Source organism: Vipera ursinii (genome assembly GCF_947247035.1).
Source record: "Vipera ursinii genome assembly, chromosome: 6".
In the NCBI taxonomy this organism is placed as follows: domain Eukaryota; kingdom Metazoa; phylum Chordata; class Lepidosauria; order Squamata; family Viperidae; genus Vipera; species Vipera ursinii.
The window spans coordinates 35243449-35268464 of NC_139515.1; the positions used below are offsets into that span (position 1 = coordinate 35243449).

General features: G+C 41.1%; 1 protein-coding gene across 1 annotated transcript in view; it reads right to left on the reverse strand.

Moving 5' to 3' along the window:
• Positions 1-720: 720 nt before the first annotated feature.
• The window catches only part of ZCRB1 (zinc finger CCHC-type and RNA binding motif containing 1), a 46647-nt gene continuing 22351 nt past the window's right edge, over positions 721-25016 (reverse strand). The window contains exon 8 of the mRNA XM_083365229.1: positions 721-750. Within this exon, the coding sequence (XP_083221355.1) occupies positions 736-750 (15 nt within the window). The 3' untranslated portion in view covers positions 721-735. The remainder of the gene's footprint in view (positions 751-25016) is intronic.

Below are 25016 nucleotides of genomic sequence, written 5' to 3' on the forward strand. Positions count from 1 at the left end.
AGGTAGTTCTTGACTTACAATAGTCCATTTAGTGACCGTTCCAAGTTACAACAGCACTGAAAAAAGGGACTTATGACTGTTTTTCACACTTTCACACTTGCAACCTTTTTAGCATCCCCATAATGTGATCAAAATTCAGATGCTTGGCAACTGGTTCATACTTATGACCGTTGCTGTTTCCCAAGGTCCTATGATCCCCTTTTGCAATCTTTTGACAAGCAAAATCAATGGGAAAGTTGGATTCACTTAACAACTGTGTTACTAACTTATCAACTGCAGTGATTAACTTAACAACTTTGGCAAGGAAGATCATAAAATGGGGCAAAACTCACTTAAATGTCTCACTTAACAACAGAAATTATGGGGCCAGTTATCGTAAGTCGAGGACTACCTGTAGGGCTTCATAGAACCGATCAATTTCATCCTCTTCAGCACCGATGGTTGGGGCATAGACTTGGACTACTGTGATATTGAATGGTTTGCCTTGGATTCGAACTGAGATCATTCTGTCATTTTGAGGATTGTATCCCAGTATTGCTTTTCCTACTCTTTTATTGACTATGAAGGCTACTCCATTTCTTCTGAGGGATTCTTGCCCGCAGTAGTATACCTGATGGTCATCTGAATTAAATTCACCCATTCCTGTCCATTTTAGTTCGCTCATACCTAAGATGTCGATGTTTAGTCTTGTCATCTCTTGTTTGACCATGTCCAGCTTTTCTTGATTCATGGATCTTACATTGCAGGTTCCTATGGAGAAAAAAATCTTTACAGCATCGGACTTTCCTTTCACCACCAGACATATCCACAGCTGAGTGTCCTTTTGGCCTTGGCCCAGTCGCTTCATTCTTTCTGGCGCTACTAGTACTAGCCCTCTGCTCTTCCCCAGTAGCATATTGGACGCCTTCTGACCTGAGGGGCTAATCTTCCAGCGTCATATCGTTTTGCCTTTTGGTACTGTCCATAGGGTTTTCATGGCAAAGATACTGGAGTGGTTTGCCATTTCCTTCTCCAGTGAATCACGTTTCGTCAGAACTCTCTGCTATGACCTTTCCGTCTTGGGTGGCCCTGCACGGCATAGCTCATAGCTTCATATTGAATTACGCAAGCCCCTTCGCCACGACAAGGCAGTAATCCATGAAGGGGATATACATATACATACATACATACATACATACAAACATATATATATATATATATATATATATATATATATATATATATATATATATATATATATATATATATATATATATATATATATGTATATATATATATATATGTATATATATATATATATATATATATATATATATATATATACATATACACATACACACACACATACACACACATACATACATACATACATACATACATACATACATATATATATATATATATATATATATATATATATAGTAAAGGTTCCCCCACACGTGTGCTAGTCGTTTGCAACTCTAGGGGCCGGTGCTCATCTCCGTTTGAAAGCCGAAGAGCCAGCGCTTGTCCGAGGACGTCTCCATGGTCATGTGGCCGGGATGACTAGACGCCAAAGGCGCAAGGAATGCTTTTACCTTCCCACCATAGTGGTCCCTATTTTTCTACTTGCATTTTTACGTGCTTTCGAACTGCTAGGTTGGCAGAAGCTGGGACGAGTAACAGGAGCTATACACACACACACACACACACACACACACACACACACACACACACACATGTGTGAGAGAGACTGGCCCAAGATCACCCAGCTGGCTTTCATGCTAAGGCAGAACTAGAACTCACAGTTTCCCCCTTTCTAGACTGGTGCCTTGACCACTAGACCAAACTGGCTCTCAACTTTCAATATGATATTGTTGCTATCTAAACTGGGATGCCCTCTAATTTCCTTAAAGTGCATACAGGTAGTTCTTGACTTACAATAGTCCATTTAGTGACCGTTCCAAGTTACAACAGCACTGAAAAAAGGGACTTATGACTGTTTTTCACACTTTCACACTTGCAACCTTTTTAGCATCCCCATAATGTGATCAAAATTCAGATGCTTGGCAACTGGTTCATACTTATGACCGTTGCTGTTTCCCAAGGTCCTATGATCCCCTTTTGCAATCTTTTGACAAGCAAAATCAATGGGAAAGTTGGATTCACTTAACAACTGTGTTACTAACTTATCAACTGCAGTGATTAACTTAACAACTTTGGCAAGGAAGATCATAAAATGGGGCAAAACTCACTTAAATGTCTCACTTAACAACAGAAATTATGGGGCCAGTTATCGTAAGTCGAGGACTACCTGTACTGAAAAGAACGGTGTCAGAACCCACTTCAGATCAAGGGTGAGATTTGGGTTTTGCACAGAAGAGATAGTTAGAAATGAAATATAAATGGATTCTGACATCCTGCCCCCCTTTAAAAATAGGAGAGATCCACCTATAGAGGGAACAAAAATATAGATGTTAACCTGGTTTCCTGGGATATTCTGTATGAAACCTCTTTAGCAACTTAGGTGCTCTAATGTGTCATTTTTCGACCCACTCGTTTTCTGAGGAGGGAAGGTGTTTCCAAGCTACTAGGTATTTAATTTCTCCGTGGTACTTTCTAGAATCTAGGATTTCTTTTACCTTACGGTTTGGCAGTAAGGGTGACTGTTGTTCCCTTTTTAGCAAACTGCAGTTAAAGATTGGGAGTATTTGCCTAAGATTATTGTGTAATTCTAATTCTACTATTACCGGGTTTATGATTCTTTTAATTGGAAAAGGTCCAATATATTTTGGTCTGAGTTTTTTACATGGCTGTAGGGATTTTAGGTATTTTGTAGCTAAATATACAATCTCTCCTACCCTGAATGGTGTGGGATCGACTCTCTTTTTGTCTGTCTGTATTTTGTATGCTTGCCTAGCTTTGTCTAAAACTTTCCTAACGATTGGCCAGTTTTTTTTTCAATTGTGCAATCCATTCTTTCAGCAATGGCATTTCTGGTTCGTTTGGGATTAGTTCTGGCATAGGGTTGAAACTCTGACTGGTGGCTATTTGAAAAGGAGTGTAGCCTGTGCTGCATTGGACTGCATTATTGTAAGCAACTTCTGCAAAGGGGAGTAGGTCCGTCCAATTTGTTTGTTGGAAATTAATAAAGCATCTTAAGTATTGCTCAAGTACTGAGTTCCCGTGTTCCGAATGACTGTTCCCCTGAGGATGATGACTAGATGTCAGTCCCTGAGTAGTTCTAAGAGGGATAAAAATTGCTTCCAAAACTTTTACGTAAATTGCACTCCCCTATCACATAAGATGCATTGGGGTGCTCCATGTAGTATGTAAATGTGCTGCACGAATAGTTTTGCTAAGGTTTTTGCAGTGGGAATGTTTTGGCAAGGCATAAAGTGCACTTTTTGGAAAACAAATCTGTAACCCTCCCAGATGACAGTGTTCCCATTGCTTTCTGGTAATTCCACTATCAAACCCATGAGTCTTTCTTTCCAGGGGGCTGAGGGTTTCGCCACTGGTTGTAACAGTCCGGGTGACTTCCCTTGCAGCCTCTTAGCCATTGTGCATGTTTGGCAGCTGGCCACATAGCTTTCTGTGTCCTTTTCCATGGATGGCCACCAAAATTGCCTTTTAGTAAAGTTTTTACAAACCCAAAATGTTCTACTGATTTTGTATCATGGCACAACTGCATGAAATTGATCCTCTGGGTGGCAGGTATGTATAACCTCTACCCCACCCAGGATAGTCTGTCTTTGATTGTGCACACAGGTCTATTTTTCTGGAACCATTCATCTGTTTCCAAAGACTTTCAGAATTTGATTCCACTTTCGCTATCTGGTGGTTACTGGTACTGCCAGTTGTTGTTTCGGCATAAGTGGTTTAGAGTCAGTGACTCGTGTGCTGTTATATTGGGGCATGCGAGATAATGCATCCGCCAAGAATTATTTCCCCCTGGTAAGTGTTTAAGTGTGAAACGGAATTGGGCTTGCCTAGGAGTGAGTTACCTTGGTGTTTTTAACGCTTCCAAATTTTTGTGGTCTGTCCAGACCTGGAAGGGGATTTTATTTCCTTTAATGAAATTTATTTATTTATTTATTTATTAAATTTTTATACCGCCCTTCTCCCGAAGGACTCAGGGCGGTGTACAGGGCAATAAATATCAAAATGTAAATACAAAAGTTAAAAAAGAGATTAAAAAGAATTAAATAATTATGCCCAAGAATACAATACTAAAAATGTGTTAAAACTTATTTAAATCCAACCCCAAACCCATCAGACCAGGCCAGATTGTTCAAATAGATAGGTTTTTAAATCACGCCGGAAGGAGCGCAGGTCGGGGGCCATCCGGAGCTCAACCGGAAGGCGGTTCCACAGGTCTGGCGCGCCCACAGACAACGCCCTCCCCCTGGGGGCCACCAATCGACATTCTCTGACGGAGGCACCCTGAGGAGGCCCTCTCTGTGGGAGGGCACTGGACGGAGGGAAGTTGATGCTGGCAGCACGTGCTGCTGTAGGTAATCCGGACCCATGCCATGTAGGGCTTTGTAGGTCATAACCATCACCTTGAATCTCACACGGAGGGCAACCGGTAGCCAATGCAGCTCGCGGAGCAGAGGTGTAAAATGGGAGTATCGGGAGACCCCCAACACAACTCGCGCGGCTGCATTCTGCACCAGTTGAAGCCTCCAGGTGGTCCTCAAGTGCAGCCCCATGTAGAGAGCATTGCAGTAGTCCAAACGAGAGGTCACGAGCGCATGAGTGACCGTACGCAAGGCATCCCGGTCTAGATAGGGCCGCAACTGGCGCACCAGGCGAACCTGGGAGAAGGCCCCCCCAGTCACAGCTCCTATATGATCTTCTAAGGAGAGCTGTGAATCTAGAAGGACCCCCAAGTTGCGAGCCCTATCTACGGGGGGTAATAGCTCATCCCCCATAGAAAGAGATGGAATATACTGAATATCCTGAGATTCCGACACGTACAGCCACTCAGTCTTGTCAGGGTTGAGTCGAAGCCTGTTCCTCCCCATCCAGACCCGAACCGCCTGCAGGCAACGGGACATCATGTCAAGGGCATCACTGGGGTGGTTCGGGGTCGAAATAAAAAGCTGGGTATGTCACCACGTAATGACCACCTCACAGCATACACCTCCTTTTCCCACACAGCCCAATGTTGTTCTGTCTGTCTGAGTTTCTTGGATGTATATGCACATGGCTGCAATGCCCCCTCATCATTTTCCTGTAATAATACAGCTCCCACCACCACATCGCTTGCGTCTGCCTGTATTATGAAAGGTTTATCAGGATCTGGGTGTCTCAGTACAGGTTCAGCAGAAAAAAGTTTCTTTAGCCTCTCAAATGCCGCTTGACATTCCATTGTCCACTTCATGAGCTGGCTGGGTTTCATTTGGGAACAAACCCCCTCTCATTTTCAACAAGTTGTGAGGTGAAGGGCTATTTGGGTGAAGGAAGGGATGAATTGGCAGTAGACGTTTGCAAAACCCAGGAAACTTTGCAATTGCTTTCTTGTGCGGGGTGGTGCCCATTCTAATACTGCCCTTACTTTCTGAGGGTCCATTTTGATGCCCTACGGGGATATGCGATGCCCCAGGTAATCTATTCTTTCCTGGTGGAATTCACCTTTTGATAATTCTGCATATAGGTGGGTGGCCGGAATTTTTTTAGAAATGTTCTGACTAGATTAATATGCTCCTCTTTGGTCTCAGTGAAGATAAAGATGTCATCTAAGTAAACCAGGACTCCCTTAAATAATTGCTCTGTTAGCACTTCATTAATTAATTGCATAAAAACTGCGGGGGGCCCTTGTAGTCCAAATGGCAGAACTTTGAACTGATAGCAACCCATTGGACAATTGAATGCGGTCTTCCATTCGTCCCCTTCCTTGATCCTAATGCAGTAGTATGCTTCTCTTAGGTCTAGTTTGGTAAAAAATCCTTCCTTTTAATAGGTGCAATAGCATGCCCTTCATTAGGGGTAGGGGGTACAGGTTGCTTTTACTAATTGCATTAAGGGCCCACTAATCCATGCTTAAACGCATAGTGCCGTCCTTCTCCCTGAACAGGACTAGAGAGCCCACTTTGGGTTTGGCATAAATCCCCTTTCTAAGTTTTTATTTATGAATCTTTCCATCTCCTCCATCTCTTTAGGGCTCATGGAGTACCGCCTTGTCTTAAGGAGTTTTGCCCTGGGTTTGATTTCTATAGCACAGTCTGTGGGTTGGTGAGAGGACAGCTCATCCACCCGTTCCTCACTGAAAACTTCAGCAAGGTCCCAGTATTCTTCCAGTATTTCTGATAGCCCCTTCTCTTTCCCCACTGATGCTGTCTCCCCAACTCCTTTGGGGTTTTAAGTTTGCACACTCCCCCTCCGGGAAGTTGAGTTCTGCTGTCCTCCAATTTACCCAGGGGTTTCATTTCTTTAACCATTCCTGCCCTAAAATATTGGGAATTCCATGCCTGGGATCACTACAAATGTTATGTCTTCCTCATGGGTCCCCACGGACAGGTGAACTGGTAAGGTGGCTAGGGTAGCTGGTACCCACCCTGCTATGGACCCATCTAACTGGCCAAAAGTGATTGGTTGCTTTAGTCTCTTCACCGGAATGCCCAAATTCCCCACTAGTGTCAGGCTAAATGAGGCAACGGGTGCAGTCAGTCTATTAAGGCTTTTACTTTGACGGCTTCGGGCATGGAGGAAGATAATATAGTCACTGTCTTCAGGACGGGTGGAATGGATCCACTTACCAGGATTTTGCCCTCCAAGCTGTCCCATGCCTCTGCAGTGTAGGCCAGAGATCCCTCCCATTCTTTGGCAGGGGTTGGGGACTGTACAACCTCTATCCCCCTCATGACGGGTTCTTTTGGTTTGGCTGGGGACTTCCCTGATTTCCTGGCCAGTGATGGGTCTGATTTGCTCTGAGGGGCTTTTGAGCGGCATTTTGCGGCACAGTGGCCCTCTCTCCTGCATTTGAAACAGCTGTTGACTTTTTAGCCATAGCCAGTGGCTTCGCTGGCTCGTGCGTCTGCTCGGGGAGTGGGCGGCCCCATGGTTTTCCTTGGCGGTGCCTCTTCAGTAGGTCTATCTCTGCCACCTCTGCCAGAACATACCAGTGATTGAGGTGCTGTGGGTTCCCTTGAGGCAGGGAAGCATCATACAGGTCATAGCTTAGGCCACCTTTAAAATTCACTCTTGTAGTTCTTTTCAAACCATACAAATCTGGCAGAAAGTCCAAGTTTTACAGAAATGGAAATAATATTTAAAGCATATTAAAATCATTGTTCATAATATATCTGGATGAGTATTGATTTGGATATAGAAATTATTGTCACTGCACGTTTTTTTTTGTTCGTCAGAAAAGTTCATTTCTAACTGTACATTTCCCCTGCTCTCTGCACCTGTTGTGATAACTTATCTGGTAACCATAGTGAATCCCATATGACTAGTTATGTTATGGTTTCAGTCTGTTTAGTGCGCATGTCTAGAAAAAGTTCTCACAGTTATTTCTTTATTGTCTTTCACTTTGCTGTTACTGTCTGTTCCGTTAGGATGTAGTCAGCTAGCTCTTTTTATAATATATATTTTGTTTTTATATTTTTGAAATTAAAAGGTATTTAGTAGGATTATGCGTCGTTTTTTATTACCTTCCTTCATGCACATCATGCATTCTCTGAAGCACGGTCCTTCGCCCTCTACTAAGGTGATTTATACCTTGACAATTATGTTATCTATTTTTACTGCTTTAAAATGTCTAAGGAAGATGTCTTCTGGCCAGTTCAGCTTGTTGGCAATGGCCTGGAATTCTTGTGTATATTCAGCCACTGGCCATCTGCCCTGCCTCACTGTTTTGATTCTTTCCAGGGCCTTACGATCAGCCAAGGGGTTCTCAAATTGCCTTCTCAAGGATGACATGAACCAGTTGAAGTCATTGAGTTCTGGGGCATCGGAGTCATGCAGATTCATCACCCAGTCTGCAGCCAGTCCATTCAGGGCAGATTGTACGATGTGGATGCGGACTTTGTCGCTGGGGATGTATTCTTCCATATAACTGAGGACTTGAGTTAGGAAAAAACCCAAGCCTGGCAGCTCCCCCCTGAATTTCACTTCCAGACTCAGGAGTCTTTGAATGGATCGGTGCCTTTTCCACTGGCGGTATTGCCCCCCATCCTGATCCCCATCTGCAGTTGGGCGGGGGTGGGTGCTGCTAAAGTGGTAGTTCCAAGTTCAGCGGACGCCGATGTTACGGGTTCCGGATCCCCCCCTTGTCTCTCCATCTGCAGCTCCAGGTGCTGGTGTGGCTGCGGGACTCAGGTTTCTCTTCCCTTAGAGAGCCAAGGGTTTTTTTCATCAGGTCAATAGCTTTCTCTAGGATCCAGTCTGCGTGTGGTGCATAACTCCCATCCTCTCCGCTGACATGCAGGGAGTTTTCCATCTCTTGCTTCCATTAGGATTGGTGGCTGCCCCATCTCATGGTCACTTTCCTCGATGCCTTTTCCCACTCGCTTTTCCTTCCAACGCCCATTGAACACCGCGGTTTGTGGTCGCGTGTCTCCACCACCTCTTCCCGGAGGAATATGACACTTCAGCTTCCTATAGTTGATGGGGTTTCAGTCGGGAGGAAAGCTCCCTTTCCATGGGGCTTCCGTCCTTCCCTGCCTCGTCGCTAGATATTGTGTTTTTTGCAAAGTCCTCCGGTAAGGTTCTTCCTTCCAGGTTGACTCTTAATGCAGATCCTGTCTAATGTCAGAACCCACTTCAGCCCACATCTTAAGAAAGGACTCTTGGAGACAAGGTTTTCCAAGTAGGAACTTTTACTAAGAAATAGGAGATAGCAGGCATAATAGACAAGATCTGAGGAATCCCCTCACAGATGAATATGTTTTAAAGTGTCCCCAAGCAAACCCCACCCCACAGTTCATTTGGTCTGTTCCGGATCAGCCAAGCTCCAGGTGATAAGCCCCTCGTGGGAAAGGAGAGACAAAGTCCGTTTGTTTCAGGATCATTTCCACCCCCTCACATTCCATCCGGAGAAACAAACCAGATTCCTTCCCTGTTTTACAATTTAATAGTTGCTTTTAATGGTTTTATAAACATGGAAATGCATTTGATCTGAAATGCTCGTGAGGAATCATCATATTAATCAGACAGGAAGATTGATGTCTATCACTAGGGATTGAGCCTTTCATGCATGTTTTTATCTTATTCTGGTGACCCAATTAATTGCTATTACTCTGCCAATTTTTCAACTTCCATCTCTTAGGCAAAAAATTTCTAATGTAGAAACATGAAAGCACAATAAAGCTAATTGGATGTTAATATAATTTTACAAACTATGGATCATTTGCTCTCACTGCACATTGCTAAAGAGGAACCCTGGTGGTGCAGTGGTTAGAATGCAGAGCTCAAGGGTGATCCTGAAGGGGCTCAAGGTTGACTCAGCCTTCCATCCTTCCGATATCGGTAAAATGAGGACCCAGGTTGTTGGGGGCAATATGCTGGCCTTGTAAACTGCCCAGAGAGTGCTGTAAATCGCAGTATATAAATTTAAGTGCTATTGGTGAAGAAAATATTATGTGATGCTGGGATTCATATGCATGAAGCCTCAATCTTTTTATGGGTGAGCAGGTATCAGTCTTCAGTCTTTGTGTTTGTAGTATCCTCAGATCACAGAAATATGTTATTTTTTCCAAAGATATTCATACTATCTTTGGGGGATCTGAAGTGTCTCACATGTATTAATTCAATTATATTCATAAAACCCTTGAAAAATTGCTCTTAGATGAATCCAGTACTGGAGAGATTCTAGAATGGCTTGTCCATATAGTTATCCAGTGGGCAACTTTCCACAACCTACTTCCTTTTATAGGATCATTTGCAAATTCACAGCCAGCATAGCCAAAGACTGTGGGAATTGTAACCCTGATAGAAGAGAATATTTGTAGCTCAGGGTTGAACTGAGCAGGGATCCTTGGTGCTCTCTGAGCTTGGTTGTGTTTTTTTGCAATGTTTCATTACAAAACTAGGTAACACCATCAATGCTAGTAGTAGGCAGTGGAGTTTGTTCTCATTTTATATACTATTCAGTGTTGGTGGGAGTGGTCTTGGTGGTTCCTTCATTAGGCTGTTTACAGTTAGTTCGATTGGGGTATTGTTTGCTTCTAGATTATTGGTCTAATGTTGATCTTGGTATTAATCTTTGCTCGTGTTGATTGCTGGTGAGGAGGAATTTTGGTCTTTTTGTTTCCTTTTTGGCTATTTAATTGAAACTTTTAAATGATGTGTAGATATTGTTTATTTCTATGTGCCTGTTGATGGCCAATATGTCTGAATGCTAGGTTTCCAGGAATTCTCTGTTTTTGAACAGAATGTTTGGTCTAGGATGCTCACAATTTCCTTCTTGTTAAATATTAGATATGACACCAGAGCAGCTTTATTTTAATGAGATTTCCCCCACTGCTAACGTTTATGAACTACTAAAAATATCTTGTTATTATGGAATGGAGAAAATGGATTGAGTTTATCCAGAACAAGTATAGGGTTAAGAAGTTTCATGTAGCATTTGAATAAGTCTTCTTTCTTTTTTTTCTTTTTCTATTTTAGTTTCTTTATATATATTTAATATTACTAAGGCTTGTTTTATCCTATATAAGCTAGAGAGTGATGGATTTTAGAGTTTATAGTTGTTAGTATATGGTTGTTTATGATTGTTTTTTTATACCTTGTATTTAGCTTGTATTTAGCTCTGGGAAGTCGGGGGGGGGAGGGGGGAGAGGTAAGGGGAAGGGAGAAGGGAGGGGGAGGGGGGATTTTTAAAGAAAAATTGTATGTTAAAACTTTTCAATAAAAAAAATATCTTGTTTGATAATAGCCAGAGTAAATAAACATGGAAGATCTTATATGTATGTGCATTAATATATCCATCCTGCTTATTTTCCGTCACTAAAGCTTCATATGCTACTGAAGCCATTCCTCAACACAATTCCAAGTAGCCTTTACAACATAGTATTTTATATGTGGCACTAAACATAAGCCTCTATAAAGCCATGCCTACATATCTGTTGATTTGCCAAGAACACACATGGAAGCACTTACAATCACTGGTCAGTATTACAGATTGCTGCTTTTTTTCACTTTTGTTTATTTATTTATGCTGTTTATTCCTGAAGGCTTTCAGTAGCTAACTATTACAAATATCATATAAAATTCCCCCTTACAAATAAACCCACCAAAATGAAATTAAAAAAATGATAATCTCAACACCATAATAAGGGATATGAAAAACCTAGTTATGTTTCTGTGTCTGCCAGATCAACTGTAGTTTAGCCAAGCAGATCTTTTGAAGCTTCTTTCCATTTCTCCTGTTTCCAAATTCTGCAATTAAGTCATCAAGGAACAAACAGAATATAAGAGGTTTTCTATCCTAATGCTTAATTATTCAAATCTGGCAAGACAGGGTCACATTGAAAAAATAATGTATATTTGTCAGAATACATTTATATTCCATCCCTAACACCCTATCTGTGCAAACCTAAATCTCACCCCCTTACTGGATTCTGCCATTCCCAAGGAGGGGAAGAGAAGATGTTAATTGGCCATTCCTATCCATTAGATGCAAGGTTGTTTATTCAGCCTGTCTGGGGACCATCATCAAAGACCAGGGAAAGAACCTTTGAACTGAGAAGAACAAAGAAAGAGGGGGGAGATTCTGGTTTGTATCTCCAATTGGAATTTGAAGGGGAAGAAGTAACGATGTTGTAAATGCATGGAAGATCTATTTTCCCACGAAGGGTTTTGACACATGAAACTTAACTGATCCGAGACTGACCAGATGGACTGAGGGGAGGGGTTTTTACTCGGGTACAATTTAAAAGTATCAATCTGCGACACAGTTTCCAGATCCTGTCTAGATTATCTACTGTCAATCATGTTTTAGTAAAAGTTCCTGTTTGGACAATCCTGTCTCCAAGAGTTCTTCTTTCCTAAGATGTGGATTGGGGTGGGTCCTGACAATATTATGATAATATGTTATACTCTAAACACAGCAGAATCAGCAAGATGACATTTTTAATGTAAAATCATAATGTTCATTTATTAAAATAGTGCTCAAAGTCATAATTAAATTTTCTGGCCAAATATGAACTATTGATAATGATAAATATATAGAACCTGAATTCATATTTCCCACATTTCCTTGCAATCATTCCTTATTCTGAAACATGTATAATACTTTGCACTTTCATTTTTCAAAAAGTGTTTACTTTTTTTAAAGCAGTGACAAAAAAATGAAGTACCTAAAAGTATCTACTAAAAAAGGTAACAGACAACTAACTTAATTGAATTTCCATTTTTCTGACAGTTTCCAAAGCTTTTTCTTATTAAACACAGTTTTTTTAAACTTTATATGAAATGTGCTGATTTCTGAATAATGCAAGTCTTCTGATCTTTCGCAATTAAGATATATGCAGGTACAGATTTCACTATTAAGAAAGTATAAGTATTAAGCTAACAATCCTAAACTAGGTTCCAAATCTCTCCAAATGTACTTAAAATCAAGGGCACAGCATATATCACTGTTCATGATTTTTATTTAAGTACATATAATAATGTTCAAGAAGGGACGCGGTGGCTCAGTGGGTTAGGACACTGAACTTGTCGATCGGAAGGTCGGCAGTTTGGCGGGTCGAATCCCGAGTGCCGCGTAGCAGAGTGAGCGCCTGTTACTCGTCCCAGCTTCTGCCAACCTAGCAGTTCGAAAGGACGTAAAAATGCAAGTAGACAAATAGGGACCACTACGGTGGGAAGGTAACAGCGTTCCGTGCTAGTCATGCCGGCCACATGACCACGGAGACGTCCTCGGACAAGCGCTGGCTCTTCGGCTTTGAAATAGAGATGAGCACCGGCCCCTAGAGTCAGAAACGACTAGCACGCATGTGCGGGGGAACCTTTACCTTTACCTTAATAATGTTCAGAAGGAAATATTGTAATTTTCAGAGGTTTGAAAATAAAACTTGATTCAACTGGCCCCTTTTGAAGAACAATTCATTCACATTCAAACCTCATCCCATACAATCTTTTAACATGTGCTCTTTTCTGTAGGACAAATCTACATGCTGCACTACAACCCATTTAACATTTCCTCTAAATCGACTTCCGGGTGGCAAGGCTCCGTTGCCGGCAACCATTTCGGCTGTCAGCCCCATTGTTTCCGTAGAGCCGCCAAAAACAGCGACGATCAGCTGTTTGGTGGCTCGGAAGCCCGCTCCTCGGAGAAGAGGAGGGGGTGAGCGCCCAGGCAGGGGTAGAGCTCTCCCAGACTGCCAGAGTTGAAACTCTGGTGGTTGAAGGATTGAGCCCCCCCGAAGCCTGAGTTTGCTCTGGACTTCGAGAGGCCTCTGCTCCAGGGCTTTGGAGCAGAGCAGGACGCAGCAACCATCCCTGCCAGCAAGAGAGAACTTTGGATTACTTGGATGCAGGCAGAGCTGTACAGGAGAATGTTGTCAGAGCAAGTATATGAACTTTAACTCAGTAGATTTTGTGGAGACTTTTAAAAATGAAAGTGCGCAACAGAATTAAGTGGGTGAAAATGGCTGCCAAATCATCTAAAGTTCCTAGAAGCGCGGGGGCTTCGCCAGTTCAGCAATCTTCATTACAGGCTTTAAAGCCCCCCCCCCCCGGCACTTGCACCCGCACCAGCCTTGACAATAAAAGATCTGCAGGATGTTTTGCAAGAGGCTTTGAAAAAGCAATCTCAACAATTAGCTGAACTTATTGAGAAGAACACAGAAATAAGGGCAGACATCTTACTTGCACTTCAAGGCATGGCTGTTTGTATTGAACGTTTGGATGAGGGAGTGGAAGAACTTAGCCAAAATAGTGTGAGATTAGATGCTAAAATGACGGATGCTGAAACGGTGATGGAAAAGATTGACGACGATTTATTATTGGTTCAGCATAGAGAGATGTAATTTGCTGTGAGAATTAGAGGGATGAAGGAAGATCCTAAGGAAAATTTGAAAAAAAGTAGTTTCAGAAGCCCTTGAAGAGGTTTTGGGGCGCTCAGCAGAAGATATTATGGTGGATATAGATAAAATATTTCGTGTCAATTCCTGGATTGCAAGACAAAGGAAACTACCTAGAGATGTGGTGGTTTATTTTACAAAAAGAGCAATTAGAAATGAGGTTATTCAAGCCTTTTATAATAGCAAATTTGCAGTTGCAGAGCAAGAAGTTTTAATTTTAAAAGAGATCCCTCCAAGAATTTTAAGGAGAAGGAAAGAGTTTGCTTTTTTGGCAGAAGAATTAAGAAGACGGGATATCCAGTTCAGATGGGAGATCCCAGTAGGTATGGTGGTGATGTATGCAGGCACGAGATATCGTCTTCTCACAGTGTTACAGGCACGTGATTTTTATGCCAACATTCTGAAGGCAGTCCCCATACCACTTCTGGAATCCAAAAGGAAGAATGGTGAACGGGAGCGTCAATCACAAAGTGAGAGTACACAAGGTGCTGAAGGAGTCACGCAGCTGAAAGATGGAGAATTCCAGAAAGTTACAGGAGTGGATCAGATTTCAGTATCAACGGAGGAGGTCAGAGACCAAAGAATGACACGTGCTGATGCTAGACGAATGAGACAAGAACAGCAGAGAGTTATGATGGCATCTCAAAAACCTATTTACAGTGAAGCAGTGGGAGGAGCGAGGCCAAAGAGAGTGCAGGTGATTTTGGAAGAGGCGTTCCAAAAGCTTCAGGTCGCAAAAGATGGCGACAAAGCTTCTAACCTGGAATGTTAATGGTCTAAATTCACCACATAAGAGAAAGAAAGTATTTCAATATCTAAAGCAATTTAAAAACGATATTATTTGCTTACAGGAAACACATATTCAAGTGGCTGATCAAAAGTACTTGGTAAACTTTAGGTTGGGCACACAGTTTATTGCTTCTGCGTCTGATAAGAAAAATGGAGTTGTTATTTATGTTAAGAATACTTTAACAGCGAGTTTAATTGAAGCAGACAAACAAGGAAGATATGTTATAATTGAATTATTAATAGAAGGCAAGAAAACGCTTTTGGTTGGACTATACGCTCCTAATCAACAGCAAGGAGATTTTTGACTTCCGGGTGGCAAGGCGCCGCCGAAGATAGCCATTTTCGGGCTGTCCGCTCCGCGGCTTTGTAGAGCCGCTGAAAACAGCACCAATCAGCTGTTTTGGTGGCTCGGAAGCCCCCTCCTCAGGAGAAGAGGAGGGGGTGAGTACCCAGGTAGGCGTTGAGCTCTCCAGGGCCACCAGAGCTTAAAGTTCTGGCAGCTGAAGGATCGAGCCCCCCCCAAAGCCTGGGTTTGCTCCGGGCTGTGCAGCGTTCCTGCTCCGTGCTTTTAGGAGTAGAACAAGGCGTTTGCAACCATCCCTGCCAGCAGGAAAGGATTCTGGAGGATGCAGGCAGAGCGATACAGGAGATTAAGGTGAAAGTGGACTTTTGATCTTTGGCTCAACGGACTTTGCAGACTTTGAAAGTGAAAGTGAGTAGTAAGTAATAGTGGGGGGAAATGGCGGCTAAATCTTCCAAAGTTATTCGAAGTGCGGGGGCCTCCCCGGTGCAGCAGTCTTCATTGCAAGCTTTATTGCCCCCGGCACCTCCACCTTCGCCTGCTCTGACAGTTAAAGTTTTGCAAGATGCTTTGGAAAAGCATTCACAGCAAATAGCTGAGATTATAGATGAAAAGCTGGATGAGAAGTTAACAGAAAAACTAGCTGAAGTTATGGATGAAAAGCTGGATGAGAAGTTAACAGATATAAGGGCGGACATCTTGCTTGCATTTCAAGGCATGGCAATATGTATCGAACGCTTGGATGAAAGAGTGGAAGATCTCAGCCAAAATAATATTAAATTAGATGCAAAAATGTTAGAGACTGAGAATGTGGTGGATAAAATTGACAGTGACTTGACCTTGGTGCAGTACCACGAGATGGAGTTTGCTGTTAGAATCAGAGGCTTGAAAGAGAATCCTAAAGAAGATCTGAAGGAAATAGTCTCTGAGGCTCTGGAAGGGGTGCTGGGACAGCCAGCAGATGGAATTGTGGGAGACATAGACAAAATCTTTCATGTCAATTCGTGGATTGCAAGACAAAGGAAATTACCTAGAGATGTGGTTGTTTATTTTACAAAGAGAGCAATCAGGAATGAAGTTATTCAAGCTTCTTACAATACTAAGCTTGTAATTGCTGAGCAAGAAGTTCTGGTTTTAAAAGAGATCCCTCCAAAAATTTTAAGGAGAAGAAAGGAGTTTACTTTTCTAGCACAAGAGCTCAGGTGACGTGATATCAAGTTTAGATGGGAGATACCAGTGGGTATGGTGGTGATGCATGAAGGCACGAGACATCGTCTTATTACAGTGATGCAAGCACGTGATTTTTATAGTAATGTTTTAAAAGCAACCCCATACCACTTTTGGAATCTACAAAGAAGAATGGCGAGGGAAAGCCTCAAGGTGCTGAAGGAACAACGCAGACATATGAGAAAGCTACAGGAGTGGATCAAATTTCAGTATCATCGGAAGAAGCAAGAGACCAGAGGATGACGCGTGCTGCTTTGAGACGAATGAGACGCGAGCAAGAACAAGACCAGCAGAAAGTTATGGAACCTCCAAAGCGTACCTATAGTGAAGCTGTGGGAGGGGCGCGGCCTAAGAACGTCAAGGGGATCCTGGAAGACACGGTCCAAAAGCTTCAGGTCGCTAAGGATGGCGACTAAGTTTCTAACTTGGAACGTCAATGGTTTAAATTCACCACAGAAGAGAAAGAAAATCTTTCAATATTTAAAACAATTTAAGACTGATGTTATTTGCTTACAAGAAACACATATTAGAGTTATGGACCAAAAGTATTTATTAAACTCAAGATTGGGTACACAATTTATTGCTTCTGCAATGAATAAGAAAAATGGAGTGGTTATTTATTTTAAGAATACTATTACAGCGGAGTTAATTGAAGCAGATCAGCAAGGAAGATACATTATAGTAGATTTGTTAATAGAAGGCAAAAAAAACCGCTTTTGGTTGGATTATATGCTCCTAATCAACAACAAGCTGACTTTTATAGTTTATTACACAGCAAGATCACTCAATTGGATTATAAATCTTTTATTTTTATGGGAGACTGGAATGGTGTCTTGAATGTACAAATGGACAAGAGTGGTTCTTTTAGAAGTACTCCAAGTCATGCTAAATTGCCTAAGTCCTTTTTTGAGATGATGGATGATTTGGAGCTGCGAGATATCTGGAGAGAAAGAAATCTACAAGAAAAGGATTATACTTTTTTTCTGATAGACATCAATCTTTCTCTAGGATTGATTTTATATTAATCACTAATGATTTTTTTTCTAGGATTAAGAAGATAAAGATTTGTCCAAGAACTATGTCTGATCATAGTCCAGTCTGGTTAGAGATTGATAAGAACAACAGAGATAGGCGCTCCTGGCGTCTAAATGAGAACCTATTTAGAAATCAGGAAAATGTGGAAGAATGTAAAAAACAAATGAAGGGTTTTTTTTGAAACTAATATGTATAAGGGTAGTTCTATGGAAATGGTTTGGGATGCTAGCAAGGCGTACATGAGAGGTGTGTTAATATATTTGAACAATAAATATAGACGTAATTTGGAATTTAGGAGGAAAGAATTAGAGAATGAGATTAGGGAAAAAGAAAAGGCCTTAATTTTGAATCCATCGGATGTGAAGATTAAAGAGGTTATTAATTTATTAAGAGGACAATTTGATAAGTTGATGGCTGATCAGGTGGTAACTAATTTACGGTTTGCTAGGCATAATACTTTTTGTAATGCCAATAAACCAGGTAGATGGTTAGCTTATATGCTAAGGAAGAAGCAAAGGGCTTCTAATATAGACAAAATAGAACATAAGGGCAAGGTTGTGTATCAACAGAATCTTATTAAGGAAACCTTTGTTGATTTTTATTCTAAATTATATGCTAGAGATAAGATTAATGAAGCAGATATTGATGCATATTTGTGGAATGCTAGTATTCCGGTTCTTACACAAGAACAAAAGGAAGAGATGAATCAACTGATAACTGAGGAAGAAATTCTTTAAGCAATTAAACAATTGAAAGTGGGTAAAGCGCCAGGCACGGATGGTTTGACCGCTGTGTACTATAAAAATTTACAGTCTGAGATGATAAAGCCATTAAGAGAATTGTTTCAGACAATTCAAAGGGGAGGAGGGGTGCCTCCGTCTTGGAAAACTGCTTTCATTTCTTTGATTCTGAAGGAAGATCAGGATGTCACTCAAGCAAGAAACTATAGACCAATATCACTTTTGAATACGGACTACAAGATATTTGCTAAGGTTTTAGCTAACAGACTAATGAGGGTACTGCAACAGGTAATTCATGGTGATCAAACTGGGTTTATAAGTGGTAGACAAATGAAAAATAATGTGAGGCATATAGTTGACTTGTTGGAATTTTTGGAAAGGAACAACCAGATCCCTGCAGCCCTGATTTTTCTGGACGCTGAAAAAGCCTTTGATCAATTGGATTGGCAATTCTTGATGAAAGTATTAGATAAAATGAATTTTGGGGATAAATTTTTACAACCAATTAGGGCATTATATCAAAAGCAAACAGCCCGTATAATAGTAAATAACAGTCTGACTGAAGTATACAATATTGAAAAGGGCACAAGGCAAGGGTGTCCGTTATCACCTTTATTATTTGTTTTAACTTTGGAGATACTATTGATTAAAATACGGAATTCGGAAAAAATTAAGGGAATTCAAATAAGAGATCAGGATTGAGGGCGTTTGCAGACGATCTGGTTGTTACGGTGACCCAGCCAGAAAATTCTGTTGTGGACCTGATGGAGATAATAATGCAATATGGGAAAGTTTCTGGATTCAAGGTTAACATACAAAAAACTAAAATACTGGTTAAAAACATGACAGTATTACAAAAGGCTGTTTTAGAAGGGTTAACTGGATTTGAAATTGTTAAAAGGGTTAAATATTTGAGGGTATATTTGTCACCCTCAAATGCAAAGTTATATAAAAATAATTATGAAAAGCTATGGGGTAATGTTCAAAAAGAATTGGACAGTTGGAAAAAGTTACAATTGTCATTACTGGGAAGAATCGCAGCAGTGAAAATGAATGTTTTGCCGAAATTTCTGTTTTTATTTCAAATGATACCCATTCTTAAAAAGGATTCAAACTTGGAGGAATAGCAAAAGGGTATCAATAAATTTGTATCGGCAGGGAAAAGGCCACGAGTTAAATTTAAGATTATGTAGGATACGCGTGAAAGAGTTGGTCTTAAAATGCCCAACCTTAAACTATACTACGAAGCTGCTGCGTTGTCAGCGATAAGTGATTGGATTAACTTAACACAAGGGAGATTATTAAATCTTGAAGGTCATGACTTGTTATTTGGTTGGCATGCATAGTTATTGTATGATAAGAAGGTAGATAATGTGTTTAAGGTGCATATTTTAAGACATGCTTTGTTGCGAGTTTGGAAAAAGTATAGACATAAGTTAAATTATAAGATACCTTTATGGGCAATACCGAAACACACAATAGAAAACATAAATGTTGGCTTCAAACATGATGTGATTACATATAAGGAAATCTTAAGTTTGGAGAGGAATGTATGGTGTTTGAAGCCGTATAATTTTTTACGAGAAGAAAAGATTGTTCAAACCTGGTTTCAGTATGGGCAACTACGGGCCAGGTGGAAAGAAGATCAGAAAATTGGATTTTCAATGACTGATGAAAATCTGGTAAAGCAAATTAGAAATCAGGGTCCAGCACATATCAAACGGATATATCTTGTATTGATAGAAATTGATTCAGAAACAGAACTTGTTAAAGATTGCATGATAAAGTGGGCTCAGAATATTCAAGAAGTTATTACAATGGATACTTGGGAAAAGATCTGGGTGAGAAACGTAAAATATACGCAAGCTCAAAATTTAAGAGAGAACTTTTATAAAATGTTTTATACGTGGCATTTAGATCCCAAAAAGCTTGCAAGTATGTATCCGAACTACCAGCCTAAATGTTGGAGGTGTGGTGGTGAAGACGCAACGTATTTTCACATATGGTGGACCTGTAAAAAGGTTAAAGCATTCTGGATTAAAATCTGGTGGAATATGCAGAAGATATTTAAGAAAAGGATAAAGTTTTGTCCGCAATTGTTTTTATTGGGCATTATTACTGATACTACTGTTGTGGACACTAAGTTGATGTTGAACTTAATTACGGCAGCAAGACTTTTAATAGGGCAATACTGGAAGAAGGAAGAACTGCCGACTATAGAGGAATGGACTTTAAAAGTTTCTAACCTGGCGGAAATGGCAAAGATTTCGGCGTATTTGAAAGACCATTCGCAACAACGATATATCGTGGAGTGGAAAAAATGGATTGATTACATCCAGAATAAATATGGGACTAAAAAGTTTCATTTAGCATTTGAATAAGTATTGATGGGACATTTATATTGCTTGTAGTCATTTTATAAGAGCTAAAGTGCGATAGACCTAATAGTTTATTGTTGTTAGCATATGGTAGTTTATGATTTTTTTTAACTTTTATACCTTGTATTTAGCTGTGGGAAGTCGGGGAGGGGGGAAGGGGAGGGGGGGAGGGTTGGGAAGGGGGGAGGGGGTGGGGAAGGGGTTGTTTTGTTAAAGATAAAATGTATTGAAAAACTTCAATAAAAAAACAGCAAAGAGATTTTTACAATTTACTACACAGCAAGATTATTCAGTGGGATTATAAATCTTGTATTTTTATGGGAGATTGGAATGGCGTCTTGGATGTACAAATGGACAAGGGAGGCCTTTTTAAAAGCACACCAAGTCATGCTAAACTGCCTAAATCTTTTTTTTGAGATAAAGGATGACTTGGAATTGAGAGATGTTTGGAGAGAAAGGAACTTGCAAGAAAAAGACTTTAGTGGATTTTGAAAGTTTCTAATTTGGCGGAAATGGCAAAGATTTCAGCATATTTGAAAGATCAATCGCAACAGAGATACATTGTGGAATGGACAAGATGGATTGAATATATTCAGAATAAATATGGGACTAAAAAGTATCATTTAGCATTTGAATAAGTAGCGGATTTTTATGACGTATCATTAGTTAATAGTTATTTTATTAATATTTTGAATATGGAGAGTTAAAGTGTGATAGAATTTAATGTTTTATTATTGTTGTTAGCATATTTTAGATTATGCTTGTTTGTATTATTATACCCTGTATTCAGCTCTGGGAAGTCGGGGAGGGGGGAGGGGAGGGGGGGTTGGGGAGAGGGGAGGGGGGGTTGGGGAGAGGGGAGGGGAAGGAGGGGTTTTTTTTATTCAGAAATGTATTGTAAAACTTTTCAATAAAAAAAATTTCCTCTAAATCATATATATTTGCAATTCTTATTCTCTTTGTATATTTCCATTTTTATGGATATTGAAGATTTAAGTTAAACCAAGTTGCCAAGATTGAAAAACACTGCATCAGGCAGTATGACCAAAAGTGGCTGCAAATTCTTAGAATTATAGAACAGTAGAATTATGTAAACTTCAAAAATGATTCAGACTGCTTCTCATTAAAATATTTACCGTAGATTCCGGCGTATAAGACTACTTTTTAACCCATGAAAATCTTCTCAAAAGTCAGGGGTCGTCTTATACGCTGGGTGCTGAAACTTTAGGGACAGGGCTGGCTGGAAAACCTGGAGCGGATCTCCCATTTAGTCTGCGCAGGGAAAGCGGGACCAATTGGAGTAGAAGCTGCAGTCTGTGATTTTTTACAGGCTGGGGTCTGGGCTTCTTTCCTTCTAAAGTTGAAGAGCAGCTGTAGGCAGGTGGGGAATGCAAGAGCAATTTGAAAGGCAGGTGGGGAATGCGTAGCAGAGCAGCAGTTTAGTTCTAAGGACACATTTGACTCAGGAACTGGGCGGGCTGGCTGGAAAACCTGGAGTGGATCTCCCATTTGGTCTTTTTTTTTAATCCCATGTATATCCCACCCTTCTCCGAAGACTCAGGGCGGCTTACAATTTAAAGCACAAATCAATGTGCTTAGCAATAGCCTTCATTCTATGTATATGCCTGCCTATTAGAGCTTTCACCCCACCCCCCACAAGCAGCATTATTACAAAGTCAGCTTATTGCCCCCAACAATCTGAGTCCTCATTTTACCTACCTCGGAATGATGGAAGGATGACTCAACCTTGAGCCTGGTGGGATGAGAACCTGCACTAATTGCAGGCAGCTGGGGTTACTTAAGGCTCTGCGCAGGGAAAGCTTTAGAGTGAATTAGGAAAAGTGAAAAAGTGAATTAGGAAAATAGGAAAAGGGTTGCTGGAATTGGGTACGTGTAGTTTAATGAAGAGAAGGGTGAGGGGTGACACGATAGCAGTGATCCAATATCTCAGGGGCTGCCACAAAGCAGAGGGAGCCAAGCTATTCTCCAAAGCACCTGAAAGCAGGACAAGAAGCAATGGATGGAAACTAGTCAAGGAGAGAAGCAACCTAGAACTAAGGAGAAACTTCCTGACAGTTAGAACAATTAACCAGTGGAACAACCTGCCTCCAGAAGTGGTGAATGCTCCAACACTGGAAGTTTTTAAGAAGAGACTGGATAGCCATTTGTCTGAAATGGTATAGGGTTTCCTGCCTTAGCAGGGGGTTGGACTAGATGACCTCCAAGGTCCCTTCCAACAACTACTACTTCTTCTTCTTCTTCTTCTTCTTCTTATTATTATTATTATTATTAAAGTTTAATCCACTTGCACTGTTTTATGTTTACATGTTTGATGACAAACAGTCTTATGTTTATAAGTGACAGTTTTCCTACTAAGTACCTGCATGTCATAAGCATTTGAATTAAAATTGCCATATTAAAATCAAATCTGATGTTTTTTAACTTTTATTTGGTGTGCGTTGGAAGAGGGGTAGTCTTATACGGCGAGTATAGCCCAAACCCTATAATTTAACAGGAAATGTAGGGGGTCGTCTTATACGCCCAGTCGTCTTATACGCCGGAAAATACGGTAGGCTTATGTACAATTCTGAAAAAAGATACTGCTCTTTTAATAAAGAGCAAAGAGATACTTGCACAAGGTGTAGTTTCCGAAATATTCCTGAACAAAGCCTGGAGTTTTCGCACATCTAGAACAGAGGTCCCAAACCTATGGGCCGTGGCCCATTACTGGGCTGCGGCCTCTTGGCCACCAGGCCGCATGAGTGGCTGGCCATTGTGCACACGCATCTGCATGTACTCACCGCTTCTTGCACCATTGCTAGCCGTGCCGCAAGCCTCTCGCCAGTGCTAGCCAAGCCGCAACCTGCAAGCCTCTCGCCGGCACTAGCCAAGCCATGATCTACGAGCCTCTCGCCACAGCTAGCCAAGCCGTGAGCCTCTCGTTGCTGCTAGCCGAGTCACAAGCCTCTTGCTACTGCAGGGACGAGCTGAGAGCTGGCGCTAGCAGCCCCATTTGCAGAGAATGCATGCTCATGGCACCGTTTGGTGCACACTCACACAGCCACATTTGCATATGTGTGTGTGCGCATGCATAAAGGTGCCTGCCCCTCCCTTTTCCACCAGGCTGCCAACCCAGAAAGGTTGGGGAACCCTGGTCTAGAAGACAGAAAATTTAGGTGTGCTGTGATTACTTTCAATACCAAGATGTTTGACAGCTAGGCAATGAACAATACTCTTCAGAAGGCAGGATATTTTTTTTCTTCTGAGCAACATAATCCTTACTCAAGCTGTTTTTCCTACACAGAAAAAATAAAATCTACTACTCAGTTACCTGAGCAAACCGCTCTAGATTCCAAATTGTGGAATACATTACCACCAAAGGAGCACCTCATATCCTTGTGTTGAGGATGGCCTTACATCAATCCATTTCAGCTGAATCTTCAAATCATAAGATAGTTGCAGGATATCCATTTTCCATTACAATATGGATTTTTTTCTACACTTTTAATTTTTCAGATATATTTTAGTTTGACTTGCTCATGTACAGTGGGGGAAAAATTATTTGATCCCCTGCTAATTTTGTAGATTTGCCCACTGACAAAGAAAAAGATCAGTCTATAATTTTAATGGTAGGTTTATTTTAACAGTGGGAGACAGAATAACAACAAAAAAATCCAGAAAAACGCATTTCAAAAGTTATAAATTGATTTGCATTTTAATGAATGAAATAAGTATTTGACCCCTTCGCAAAACATGACTTATACTTGATGCCCAAACCCTTGTTGGCAGTCACAGAGGTCAGACATTTCTAATAGTTGGCCACCAGGCTTGCACACATCTCAGGAGGGATTTTGTCCCACTCGTCTTTTCAGATCCTCTCCAAGTCATTAAGGTTTCGAGGCTGACATTTGGCAGCTCGAATCTTCAGCTCCCTCCACAGATTTTCTATGGAATTAAGGTCTGGAGACTGGCTAGGCCACTCCAGGACATTCTTCTTGGGCCACTCCTTTATTGCCTTGGCCATATGTTATGGGTCATTGTCATGCCAGAATACCCATCCACCACCCATTTTCAATGCCCTGGCTGAGGGAAGGAGGTTCTCACACAAGATTTGACAGTACATGGCCCTGTCCATTGTCCCTTGGATATGGTGAAGTTGTCTTGTCTCCTTAGAAGAAAAACACCCCCAAAGCATAATGTTTCCACCTCCATGTTTGATGGTGGGGATGGTGTTCTTGGGGTCATAGGCAGCATTCCTCCTCCTAATATGGTGAGTTGAGTTGATGCCAAAGAGCTCAATTTTGGTCTTATCTGACCACAACACTTTCATCCAGTTCTCCTCTGAATCATTCAGATGTTCATTGGCAAACTTCAGACAGGCCTGTACATGTGCTTTTTTGAGCAGGGGGACCTTGTGGGTGCTGCAAGGATTTCAGTCCTTCACGGCATAGTGTGTTACCAATTGTTTTCTTGGTGACTATGGTCCCAGCTGCCTTGAAATCATTGACAAGATCTTCCTGTGTAGTTCTGG